The sequence below is a fragment of the Muscardinus avellanarius genome (assembly GCF_963383645.1).
Source record: "Muscardinus avellanarius genome assembly, chromosome: 13".
Classification (NCBI taxonomy): domain Eukaryota; kingdom Metazoa; phylum Chordata; class Mammalia; order Rodentia; family Gliridae; genus Muscardinus; species Muscardinus avellanarius.
The window spans coordinates 94,060,244-94,073,577 of NC_137799.1; the positions used below are offsets into that span (position 1 = coordinate 94,060,244).

Consider the following 13,334-nt stretch of genomic DNA (forward strand, 5'->3'; position numbering starts at 1 on the left):
AGCAGCACCGCGACCCCCGCCCTCGCGCGGACCCCGCCCCGGCGCGGATCCCGGCGCGATCGGGGACCCCGGCCCCGGAGCTGGGCCTCGCCCGCCTCGCCCGCCCCGGCCACCGGGCCGCGGGCATGGACGGCGCCCGCTGGCCCTGTGAGTGCGGGCCCGCCCGCCGCCTTTGTGTGCGCGCCGAGCCGCCGCCGCCCCCTCCCCGCGCCCCCCGCGCCCCGGCCCGCGTCCTTTGTGGCCCTGCCCGGGGCAGCGCCAGCCCCCAGCCCCCCTCCCGGCGGCCTCGCTCCCGGCGGCGCCCCCCCCGCGGGCCCTCTCCCGGGCGCGGTGACAGCCCGGCCGCCCCCCCGGGCGGGCCGAGCCTGCGGCCCGGCGGCGGGGCAGGTGCGGGCCGGGCTGACGCGGCCCGTGTGTCCTTGGCCCGCAGAGATGGACGGCGATGGCGGCCGCGGAGACGCCCCCGGCGCGCTGATGGAGGCGGGCATGGCGGAGCCGCGGGCGCGGGCGGCGCGGCCGGGGCCCCAGCGCTTCCTGCGGCGCAGCGTGGTGGAGTCGGACCAGGAGGAGCCGCCCGGCCTGGAGGCGGCGGACGCGCCGGGCGCGCAGCCCCCGCAGCCCCTGCAGCGCCGGGTGCTGCTGCTCTGCAAGACGCGCCGCCTGATCGCCCGGCCCGCCGCCCCCGCCGCGCCCGCGCCCGGCCCCCGCCCCGCCGCCCCCGACGGCGGCGCCCCCCCGGCGCAGGAGCCCGCGGCCGCCGGCCCCGCGGACGCCGCGGACCCCGGGGCCCAGCCCGAGCCGGGGCGCGCGCGCCGGGATGCGCCGGAGGGGGAGGACGACGACGAGGACGACCTCAAGGCCGTGGCCACCTCCCTGGACGGCCGCTTCCTCAAGTTCGACATCGAGCTGGGCCGCGGCTCCTTCAAGACGGTCTACAAAGGGCTGGACACCGAGACCTGGGTGGAGGTGGCCTGGTGCGAGCTGCAGGTGAGCCGGCCCGCAGGTGGGCTCCGGCCGCGTCCTTGGGCGCGTCCTTGCGCGGGCCGGGGCGCTGCCCGGTGGGTCCCTCCTGCCGTGCGGGTGGGCGGCGCCCGGCGGGCCAGGTGTATGGACTGGGCGCCATTCTGTGTCTGCGCAGGTGAGGGCGGCTGTGATGGTTCCTACTAAATACCCTAGGGGTGTGTGTGTGTGTGTGTGTGTGTGTGCGCGCGCGCGCACGCGGCTGCTGGGGAGGGGCTCTGGAGCCTAGTGGTCTGTCGGGACTCCGTTCCTTGCTGAGTTCTCCTAACCCACCTTACGGGTCCAGGGGACCCCGGGCTGTGCAGGTGGCCGCCTTGTGCAGGCTCTCTGGGGTAGTTTGGAAGCTCCCAGCGGCCCTTAAATTAGCACCTCCCTGTGTCCTGCAGGGTGCAGGTGTGGCGGCCTGCAGGTGTTACAGGGGCGTCCTCTGACCCAGGCGTCTGTAACCCAGGGCTGGTGCGGGGGACCTCGGGCCCTCTGGACAGGCCCGTTGCCTGGTGAATAGCCAGCCTGCCCAGGGCCCAGTTTGTTGGTAAATGGGACGAGAGGAGTCTTAAAACCAAGTGGTGCGCAGTGCCGGTGGGTTTTTCCTTTCCGTCTCTCTAGATGCGGAGGTTCTGGGCTTGCATTTTTCATAACCTTGCCCTCCGCCTGCACTAGCTGTATCAGCCTTGGCCCTGGGGGATTATATAAACGGCAACGCTAGTCGTCCGGGCGGCCAGCCTCGGGAGAGGAGGCAGCTCCTGTCGCAGGGGGTGTTCACAGGCCCCCCCCTGGTCGGGAGGGGCAGCTGTCTGGCAGAGAGTGCTGGCTGGAGGTGTAAACCTACCCCGCTGGCCTGTAAAGTTAGCCGGCCTTCCAGGGCTGACGCAGGCTGGGCGAGCTGGGGCAAGCTGGGTGCCAGGGCCGCAGGCCACTCCGCAGGATGCCTGTGCTTTTGGCCCAGCCATGGGATTCGGTTGCTGCGTCCTCCAGCCCCCGCGGGGCGACCTGCGTGTGCGCAGGCTGGGCTTATTTGGTGTCATCAGTCCTTCTGTGAAGACAAAGAGCTCCAGATATCTCGCTTTCCCCCGTCCTTGCCTCTGCCGCGGAGATGTGGCTTCATGGGGCTGGGCAAGTCCTCTGGGGTCCTTCAGGAGGGGCAGAGGTGCCCCACGAGGAGCGCCCCTCCCTCCCTCCCTCCTGCCCACAGGTTCCAGGCCTAGAATGGGCAGGTGGGTGGGGCAGGGGCTGTGGACCTGAGCCGGCGGGTGGGAGAGAGGGCCCTGGCAGGGAAGGTGGTTCTCGGTTCTGGAGAGTGGCGGGCGCTCTTGCCAGAGGACCCGCATGGCTCTCTGAGCCCACGCTGGTGCTGTGGCCTCGAAGTGGCACTGTGGCAGGGGGGTCCAGGAGGAGGGCTGCCGCAGACCCAGGTGACTGAGACCTCAGCGTCTGGAGCCTCTGGGTCTGGGGGGCGTGGCGGCTGCACAGGACTCTGGGAGTTGTTAGCGCTCCTTTCCTTTAGGGAAAGCAGTCTTTTGCTGTGGGGCTGCTGTGGTGGGCAGGGCTGGCCTCCGTTCTGGGGCTCTAGCGGGGAGTGAGAGGGTCGGGCTAGATTCTGGCAGGGAAATGTTCCCCATGCCTCCCCCAACAAGAGATACTGTGAATGGCGCCCTCGGCTGGGTCCTTCCCCTGCCCAAGCTGGTCTGAAGGGTTTCACATGACAATCATTCTGGGCCGGCTGAAGAGATGCCCCTCTATTGGGAATCTAGTGGGGACCCTCCTGATGCACTAAGAGGAGGTGGCAGGGGCATGCCTGGCGTGGGGTGGTGCCCGGGCCAGTTTTGTGTGAAGGAACCCCCCCAAGGGGCACCTGGGTGGTGCGGGCTGCAGGGACCCTACAATAGACCTCCCTGGGTCTGGATCAGGGCCTGGGAGGGGACGTGGGGTCCCTAAGGGAGTGGCCGTCCAGGTGGGGTGCAGGGCCGGGCCTCATCAGCTTCCATGATGCAGAGAGACTCCTGGGTGGTGGAGGGGTCAGATGGGCACCCTTGGCCAGGTGTGTTGGCTTCGTGCCTGGGGTGGGGGTCTTCTTTGTGCACAGTGGGAATATTTCTGGGCATTGGGCAGGGAGCTCCTGGGGACCCTGTGTGGCAGAGGGAGGGGCCGCCAGGCTGCTGTTTTTAGTCGGGGAGCTTCGCGGAATTCCGACACCCAGAATGCTTTGCAGCGATGGCCTCCTCTGTTTACCCAGATGCCCGGCGGGCAGCTGCGCCCTATTCCCGCCCTGGGGGCTGGGGGCTTCAGGCCCCGTGGCCCCCTGGAGATGGTTCTCTGCCAAGGGGTGACAGGGTGACAGGTGCCGGCGGTAGGCCTAGTAACTGTGGCTCAGGGCCATCTGATTTCCTTCAGTGACTTGTGTTGAAAGGAGGGCAGCGCGTGCTTACCTGCACCCTAGGGCAGCTGGGCGTCCCACCTTCGAATTCTCCAGGGTCCAGAACTGACACCTGAACTGGCTTTTCCCTGGGAGGACGCCCCCGAAGAGTCTTACCTTGCTGCCAGTTATCTTCTTTTTTTTTTCTTTTGCGGGTCTGGGGATGGAACTCAGGGGCATTTGACCTCTGAGCTACACCCCCTGCCCTATTTTATATTCTTTATTTTGAAACCGGGTCTCACTGAGTTGCAGAGGGCCTCACTAAGTAGCTGAGGCTGTCCGCGAACCGCGATCCTCCAGGTCTCAGCCTCCCAAATGCTGGGATTACAAGTGTGCGCCACCACGCCCGGCTCACCAGTTATCTTCTGAATGAACTTTTAGTCCTCACGCCAGAACACTTGACAGCGGTAGTGAATTGAAGTTAAAGCACTCGGAATCCCGTACCCTGTCCTTCCTCCCACCTGGGGGCCTCTGGGGCTCCCTGTTGGCTCTGGGCGTGACTGCCTGCCTTACACAGCAAGCCTAGCTCCTCTGAGGATAGACTGGGCCCTGCCTGGGCCTTGCCCTGCCCACCTCCTCCACTTTTATTTTTATTTATTTATATTTATTTACTTATTTTTTGTGGTACTAGGGATTGAACCCAGAGCATTCTGCCTCCAAGCTATGTCCCCCGCCTTTCTATATTTTTTTTATGTTTGAATGGGGTCTTCCTAAGTTTCTGAGGGTCTCACTAAGTGACCTGTGATCCTCCTGTTTCAGCCTCCCAAGTAGTGGGATTCCGGGTGCTCCCCTGCCCTGCTTGCAGTGGGGGGTGGAGCGGTTGGGATATGGTCTGGCTTGAGGACAGCGCGGGGCTGGTGCGGGGGGCCACAGGGCAGTGGGCGAGTGGCCAGGCTCCCGCTTCCCGTCACTGCCCTCCTGTGTGCTGTTACACTTCCTGGTCTTCCTCGCCCCTCCTGGCTCTCTAGGTAGCCGATCGGCCCCCCATGTGGCTCAGAGCCTCCTTTTCCACTTGCTGGACTGGGGTCCCCGAGAAATCAGCCAGCCAGAGCCGTTGTCTGGGAGTCTGTGGGCAGTGGCCGCGGCCTTTCCTGGTCCTCTCTGCTCCGGTCGTGTCTCCTGGCACTGGGGAGGTGTTGGTACTAGCCCCTTTCCTCAGCATCCCGGTACACAGGTCTAAGCCCCCTCCTCCCGCATCCCTGCCTCCCACAGAACTCTGCTTTGTGCTCCCATTGTAGGGCTGGGACCTATGTCTGCCAGATGGCCGCTGGGGCCCTGTGTGGGCACGCAGTCCATCTGCCTCTAGAGCCGTGTGGTCCCTGACCCTCGCTCAGCTCAGAGCATTTGCCACTGTAGGAGGTGGGGGTGGGGGGCTTCTCATCCCACCCCTGCCCCGGGCACCTGGTCCCAAGGGCTGAGGGGTGGCGAAGGCCATCTCAAACAGCCTCGTGTTCCCAGCGCACGCCCCAGCCCCATACCTCAGCCCCTCTGTGGTGCGGAGAAGCAGGCTGTCCTGTGTGGCCTCAGAGGACGGCCCTGCGCCCCACAACCCTTCCCAGGCAGCCGGGCTCTGTGGCTCCATGGCCCTCGCAGGGAGGCAGCAGAGTCCTGGGCCTCTGGGCCTGCGAGTAGCACTGTAGCACTGCCGGCCTTGTTCAGGAGGCCCGGCTGCTGCTGGCCTGCTTTCAGCCCTGCTCCTGCCGCTGTGGGGACGGGAGGGGGAGGTGATGGCACTCCCTCCCAGGGACAGGACGCTCTGAGAAGGCTCAGCACGATTTGGCTGCAGTCACCTCCCTTAAAAAAAACAAAACAAAAAAAAAACCTCGTAGCTAGGTGTGGTGGCGCACGCTTGTAATCCTGGCATTTGGGAGGCTGAGACAGAAGGATCACCGTTCACAGCCAGCCTCGTCTATTTAGTGAGGCCCCTTGCAACTCAGTGAGACCCTGCTTCAAAATAAAGAATAAAAAATAGTGCTGGGGGTGTAGCTTGAAGGTTCCACCCTCAGTACCACACACACACACACAAAAGTATCTAAGCACTAAGTACTGCCGGGTGCTGTAATTTGAAGCCACCGCACGGCGGCCGGAGCCCGTGTTCTGGGGAAGAGGCTTCTGCTCTGCGCGTTTTGGGTTTGGCGAGGAAGGTTGGCACTGGCCGCTCTCCGGGCCGAGGAGTTGGCTCTTCCGCCAGGTGCAGGGCTGTGTGTGCCCAAGCTGGCCAGCGAGGATGGCCAGCAGCCCGAGCTGCACCTCCCTCCTGGATGCACAGGGAGGCCGGGCTCTGTCCCTGTTGGAAGCCCCTGCCCCCGGCAGGTGGCCGCGGGGTGTCCATGAGGCCAGCCCTGCCTCACATGGGAGGGCCACGCGGCTCGTGCCGCATTTTGGCCTGCCGTCCCAGGCTGGTGTTGTCTCAGGCCTGTGACCTGGGAGGACAGCTGGACAGGCCTCCTGCAGCACTGGCCGGAATGTTCCGTGACCACGGCCTGTCTGTCCCCAGATGTGGCCAGGGCAGCTGAGGAGCCATGTCCTTGATTTTACTTACAGGACGCCTGGGCAAGAGGGCCAGGGGATAGCCTGAGACCAGGCGGCCTGGACATGGTCACAGGAAGGCCGGATGGGCCAGAGACGGGGACCCGCGGCTGGGGACATGCCAGGCGCGTGAGGCCGAGGCCAGGAGCACTGGGCCAGGCGTGGCTGAGGCATCGTTGTGTGGTCAATCGAAGGGTGGGCAGTCCCTGAGGCTCTTGACCCCAGGTTTGTTACTCTAGGTGGGCCAGGCTTTGAGGATGAACTGCCGGCCAGACGAGAGTGTCGAGGGGAGGGAGGGAAGCCAGGCGTGGCCGCACATGCCTGTCGTCCCAGTACTTGGGGGACGCAGGCAAGAGGATCACGGGTCCGAGGCCAGACTCAGTAGCTCAGACCCTGTTTCAAAAAAAAAAAAAGAGCCAGCGTGGTGGCGCACGCTTGTAATCCCCGCGCTTGGGAGGCTGAGACAGGAGGATTGCTCAGGTTCGAAGCCAGCCTCAGCTACTTAGTGAGGCTCTCAGCAACTTAGTGAGACCCCATTTCCAAATAAAATATAAAAAAAATAGGTCTGGGAGTGTAGCCTAGAGGTAGAAGGCCTCTGGGTTCTATCCCCAGTATCAAAATAAAATAAATAAAATAGGGCCGGGCCTGGTGACTCGTGCTTATAATTCTAGTACTTGGGAGGAGGCTGAGACAGAAGGATCATCGATTTTGAGGACAGCCTCAGTAAGTAGGAAGACTCTCGGTAACCTGGTAATATCTTATTTCAGAAGCAAAAATACAGGGAGAGGTGAGGGTGAAGCTCAGAGGAGGAATGTCTCCGAGTTCAATCCCAATACCACAAAAATAAAATAAAATAAAATAAAATAATATAATATAGGGTGGGGGTGAAGGTCAGAGGTAGAACGCCCTTGGGTTCAATACCCAGTACAAAAAAGGAAGGAGAGGGAGCCTTGTTCTGGAAAGTTCAGTGGCCAGGCGGGGCAGGATGGTGTGCTTACTGACTCAGTGGGTATTTATGGAGCCTGCCTCTAGCTCCAGGCCTGGGGTGCCCCAGGGAACAGGCCCTGATCCCAGGAGACAGAGGAGGAGAGCATGTCAGGGGTCCCTGGGACGCCAGGGTGGCCGGAGCCTCCCTGCAGGGGGAGGGTGAGCTGCTGGCGCAGGAGGCAGAGGAGCCCGGTGGGGAGGGGCGCTGGGGTGCCGGCCTCACAGGGGGGCCGCACGTGGCAGGACCTGAGCGTCTGAGCAGAGGCGGGCGCAAGCGGGCAGGTTGTGGCAGGGCTCCGTGGCTGCTGTGGGGACAGCCGGAGGGTGGGGAGGGAGGGGCAGGGCCAGGAAGGCCAGACAGACTCTACGTGGGGGGTCTGGGGTGTGCTACAGGTTGGATGCAAACCAGAGAAGTCCGGAGGCGGGGCGACAGATGTGGACTAAAGCTGGCCATCCTGTAGGGAGCCGTGGTCCTTGTGGGGCAGGGCCTCGCTGGCAGAGCCTGCTCCTGGGAGTCTGCGTGGGCAGCCTGGGAGCAAGAGGAGGTCCGGGCAGGAGGGAGGACCTGCCCAGAGGGAGTGCCTGGGTGCAGGAGGGCGCCCTATGGGGCCACACTGCTTCAAAGAGGACCCATACAGGTGGGGAAACAGCCCGTTTTAGGTGCTAAGTCAAAGTGGGGCAACGGGCTGCCCACAGGGACTGTGCCCTCCTCTGAAGTCATCTCTGTCCTCACCCCCTGCGCCCTGCTGGCCGCAGTGAGCACAGAGTCTGGGCAGGGCTGGCCCTCTGGGCTTGTCCTCAGTCTGTCAATCGCCTTTCAAAGCACTTGGACACTTCTGCCCCCGTGGGTGTCTCTTGCAGCCAGGCCGGAGCTGAGGTCCCCAGGGTCACAGCGCTGGCTTCCACCAGCACCATACTGTCTCGTACAGGTTACTTACTGACTTGATGGAGGAGGTCTGGGTCTGCTTTGCGGTCCGCTTTGGTTCCATGGTGGTGGCAGGACACTGGTGTCTGCCTGCGGTGCTAGAAGGGGGCCTGGGAGCCTTGCAGCCAGGCAGCGCCCCCCCCCCCCAAAACTCCTGACCACCTGGGCCCTGCACACACAGCACGGGCCTCGGGGCCTCCTGCATTCCCAGTGGCAGCCTTGGGGAGGTGTGTGCTTTTTTTTTTTTAATTGGGGATGGAACCCAGGGACATTCTACCTCTAAGCTGCACCTCCAACCCTTTTTATTTTTATTATTTATTTACTAATTTTCTGCGGTACTGGGGATGGAACCCAGGGACATTGTACTTCTGAGCTACACCCCCAGCCCTATTTTTATTCTTTATTTTTGAAACGGGGGTCTCACTGAGTTGCGAAGTGCCTCACCAAGTAGCTGAGGGCGTCCCTCCGTGATCCTCCCGTCTCCGCCTCCGGAATGCTGGGATTACAAGTGTGCACCACCACGCCCGGCTATTTTTAAATTTTGAAGCAGGGTCTTGCTAAGTTGCTGAGTCTGGCCTTGAGCCTGCGATCCTCCCTAGGATTGCGGTGTGCACAGCACGCCCGGCGAGGTGCCAGTCTTTGTTTACCTGTGAGTGCAGGGTGGGGGTGCTGGCCAGCTCTACGGCTGTGAGGACTGTTAAGAAAAGCCTTCCGCTGGAGACATGGTGGCCTGCGTATCGCTCTCCTCTCCCCTCCTGCAGCGTAAGCACTCCTAAGTGGTGCCCAAGGGAAACCAAGAGCAGGTTGGACCTGCAGGGCTGGCTGCGGAGCTCCCAGGAGCCCCTGCGCTGGCCCTGGCTGCACCTCCCTCTTGGCAGCAGAGCCTCCCGACCTGGGTGCTGTCTTCTTATCGCTTCAGCTGCAGATAAGGGAAGGGGTGTGAATGGCAGCAGCTGGGATTTTTGCAAAGCAGGTTAGGATCTGCCTGTGACCACTGACAGCTGGGCTCCTGCCTGGGTGGAGAAGCCCTAAGCGGGGAGGTGCTGAGGTTGACCCCCTGACACCATTGCAGGTGTGCCTGTTTCAAATCCAGTGGTTTCTGGAGGGCTGAATTCTAAGGATTTCCTGGAGTATTTGGTCACTACCTCTAATTTAAGTTAGTTTTAATTAAATATATATTAAGGCTTTTTTGGGAAAAAGAATAAGAGTAATTGAGACAGTGTGGTGCTGGCGGAAGAGCAGACAGATAGATGAATAGCACAGAATAGAGAGACCAGAAATAGACACATGCAGTCAACTGATGTGTAATAAAGGAGCAAAGATATTTCAGTGGCGCCAGGACAGTCTTTTCAACAAACGGTGCTGAAAGAACTGGACACCACATGCGGACACCGGAGCAGGGTTGGTGTGTGGCAGGCGGTAGAGCACTTGCCTAGTGTGCACGAGGCCCCGGACTCAGTCCCTGGCACGTGGGGTGGGGGTCTAGACACATACCTCCACCCTTCACAAGTTAATTTGAAATGGGTCGCAGACCTCAGTGCAAAAGGTAAAGCCACAAAACTGCTGGAGGATAGGATGGGAGAAGCCCTAGCAGACCTTGGGTTTGGCCTGTTAGCTACAGCGCCAAAGGCACAATTATTCATAAAAGAAATCACTGATAAGCTGGACCTCAATAAGACGACAAACCTGTCTATGAAAGACACTGCTAGGGGAATGCGAAGCAGGCCACAGCCTGGGAGAAAGTGTTTCAGAAGACATGCCTGAGAAAAGACTCCTTTCCAAAACACACGAGGGACTCTTGAAACTCCACACTAAGAAACAACCAAATAGCGAAAAGTAAGCCAAAGATGGGAAGACACCTCACCGAAGATGTATCCAAATCGCCAGTGGCACCTGGAAGGATGCTGGACATCAGATGTCGCAGTGAGATACCTCTAGATTTCTGTTAGGATGGTCAAAGCCCACGGCACTGGCAGCATCCAGTGCTGGTAGGGACGCATCAGAGCATGGAGCCCCAGGGTGTGGAGCACTGTAGTGGAGCACCAGAGCATAGAACACTGGGGTGCAGCACCAGGACGTGGAGCACCAGAGCATGGAACACTAGGGTGGAGCATCAAGACATGGAGCACCAGGGCACAGAGCCCAGGATGTGGAGCACCAGGACATGGAGCACCAGGGTGTGGAGCACCTGATGCTCTTGTCAAGGCTGGTGGGGATGCAGAATGATACACTGTTTCTCACAGAATGAAATGTTAAGCTGGTCATGGTGGTGCACACCTGTAATCCTAGTGCTTGGGAGGCTGAGCTAGGAGGAGCGCAGGTTTGAGGCCAGTCTTGGCAACTTAGCAAGACCTTATTTCACAATAAAAATTAAAATGGAGCTGAAAGTGTAACTCAGAGGTAGAGCTTCCTAGTACCCCCCCACGTCCATATCGAGATGTAATTCACATACTGTGTGTGTGTGGGTGTGCGTGTGCGAGGGATTGAGCCCAGGGGCATTCTACATCTGAGTTACACTCTCAACCCTATTTTATTTTTCATCTGGAAACAGGGTTTCACCTAGTTGACACCAGACTCACTGAGTTGCTGAGGCTGGTTTTGAACCTGCCATCTTCCTTTCTTAGCCTTTCAAGTACTGAGATTACAGGCGTGTGTACTGTGCCCAGCTGATATGCATTTTAATATATCTAGCTGGATGTGGTGGCACTTACCTGTAATTCTGCTATTTGGGAGGTGGAGACAGGAGGATCAGAGGTTCAAGGCCAGCCTCAGCAATTTACCAAGACCTCCAGCAATATCACAAAACCCTGTTTCAAACTAAAAAGGATTGGGGGCAGAGCTCAGTGGTAGAACACCCCTGGGTTCAACCCAGCACCAAAAAAATGAGTTTTTTTTTTTTTTTTTTTTTTTTACCAAACAGTCCAGCAATCTCCCTCCTTGATATTTACCCCAACAAGAAACATTGAAAATATGTTCACATAAAAAACCTACACATGGATGTTTATAGCGGCTTTATTCATAATTGTCAAAACTTGGAAGCAACCAAGATGTCCTTCAGAAGAGAAACCCATCCAGACAGCGCTAAAAAAGAGAGGCGATCTCAAACAGAAGGGCGGAGGAATCATAATGCAGATGAAAGGGGCCAGTCTGAAAAGGCCCCTACGGTAAGGTTCAACCAGGCGACATTCTATAATCGGCAGAATCACGGAGGGAGAGGAAGAGCCGCGGCTGCCTTGGGGAAGGGAGGACAGAGGGAGGAAGGGAGGACCCCGGCTCGTAAAGGCAGGGCGAGTATCCTGTTTGGTGCTTTACTTGAGACTGTGTGCCATTTTCATTTGTAGGTATATAACAGCAAGAGTAATCCTAATGTAAACTATGGACTTCAGCAAATAATAACTGTTATCTACCTGGCGTTGGTTGTAATAAATGCGCCTCTGCAGGCAAGCCGTTAACAGCAGGGGGCGGGGGTGTGGGACTGTGGGGAGCCCTACGATCTGGTCAACCCTCCCCTAACCTAGAGCTTCCCTTCAACTGCTGGACTAAAATAAATAAATAAAGAGTACGGCCACACCAAAGAAATTTGCAGAAATGAGAAAGTACCGCCTATAATCCGAGTGATTGTGATTGCTTTTATTTTTGCATTATCACCTTCTAGTTCCTGTCCTCACGTATGTATAACTTCTAGAAACACAGTTGCAGTCGGGCTTGGTGGCACAGCTGTAATCCTGGGACTTGGGAGGCTGAGACAGGAAGATCGCAGGTTCAAGTCCTGCCTCAGCAACTTAGTGAGGCCTTGTTTTAAAATAAAAAATAAGGGCCGGGCGTGGTGGCGCACGCTTGTAATCCCTGCGCTTGGGAGGCAGAGACAGGAGGATCACGCAGGTTCGAAGCCAGCCACGCACGCTGGCTTAGGAGACCCTGTTTCCAAATAAAAATGTAAAAATAGGTCTGGGAGTATAGCCCAAAGGTAGAAGGGCTTCCAGGAACCCCAGTACCACCAAAAAAACAAAACAAAACAAAAACAAAAAAATAAAATAAAATAAAAAATAGGCCAGGCATGGTGGCTCACACTTGTAATGCCAGCATTTGGGAGGCTGAAACAGGAAGGATTGTGATTTGCAGACAGCCTCAGCTACTTAGCGAGGCCCTCCACAACTCAGTGAGAGACCCTATTTCAAAATAAAGAATAAAAAATAGGGCTGGGGGTATAGCTTGGAGGCAGAATGCCCCTGGGTTCCATTCCCAGTACTGCAAAACAAACAAACAAACAAACAAATAAAAAAATATATATGTAAGATAAAGAGAGCTGGGGTATAGTTGAGATGGGAGGATCGCAGGTTCACGGCCAGTCTCAGCAACTTAGCGAGGCTCTCAACAACTTAGCAAGATTCTGTTTCCAAAATAAATAAATAAATAAATAAATAAAATAGGGCTGGGGGTGTAGCTCAGAGGTAGAATGCCCCTGGGTTCCATCCCTAACATTACCAAAACAAAGCAACAACAAACCCAGCTATGGTTATGAGGTATCACAGCTTTTAAAAATCTACCTTTTTAAAGCTGCTGGCTTCGGGGGGAGGCTGGTTTGGGGGCACTGGCCCGGCTCTCTGGATTCTCTGCAGAGACGCCAGCTTGCCCCTGCTTTGGGAGCCTGGCAGAGTGGAGGAGCCCCCTGGCCACAGCAAGGAGGCCTTGGGTCAAGGCCCCCTTGGGGTTTCTGGGGCCTCTGTGTCCAGTGGTGTTGGTGCTGTCGTGAAATGGGCCTGGCGTGCGCCGGGCCGAGGTTTGGCCATGTGGCGGGCAGGAGCGTGGTCCAGACAGGAGCATGGGGCGTGCTCATAGCGAGGCGAAGGCTCAGGCCACGGAGGGGAAGCTAGGTTCTGAGTCCCGTGGGTGCAGCCCCGGCTCCAGGAGGCAGGGAGGCCCAGGGCCAGACCTCTGGGAGGCTGAGGTGTCAGCCAGGGCAGGGGCAGGGAGGGAGCTCCAGTTTGATGGAGAATCTGGGTGCTGACACCCATGGATGAGCCCATGGACCTCAAGACTGTTTTCAGAAAGGAGAAAAGAGACCCAGAGGGGTGGCTCATGTCCAAAGCCGTGTAGCCAAACAGTGGCGGGAGGCACAACCTATGGCTTCTCTCTCCCCTGTGCTGTTGTGTGCTAAGCGTTCAAGGGTGGCTGTAGAAAGAAGGGGTGGTCACTAGAGAGGTCAGAGGAGAGCAGACCAGACAGGCATGTGCTTTAAACCGCCCATGCTGTGAAGCTCGGGGCGGGGGGAGGCACTGGGTCTCCCCCACCTTTCCTTCAGTGCGCATGTGTCCTGTGGGGCCTCGCTGGACCCTGAGGAGGAGCGTGTCTGTGGAGAGTTGCTGTCGGTAAAGATACTCTCAGCCGCGTGCTGTGGTACACGCCTGTAATCCCAGTGCTTGGGAGGCTGAGAGAGGAGGATTGCAAGTGTGAGGACAG

General features: G+C 58.8%; 1 protein-coding gene across 1 annotated transcript in view; it reads left to right on the forward strand.

Moving 5' to 3' along the window:
* Positions 1-432: 432 nt before the first annotated feature.
* The window catches only part of WNK2 (WNK lysine deficient protein kinase 2), a gene marked incomplete at both ends in the record, with an annotated part of 105,894 nt that continues 92,992 nt past the window's right edge, over positions 433-13,334 (forward strand). Inside the window, one exon of the mRNA XM_080709037.1 lies at positions 433-987. Coding sequence (XP_080565163.1) covers positions 433-987 — 555 coding nt within the window. The remainder of the gene's footprint in view (positions 988-13,334) is intronic.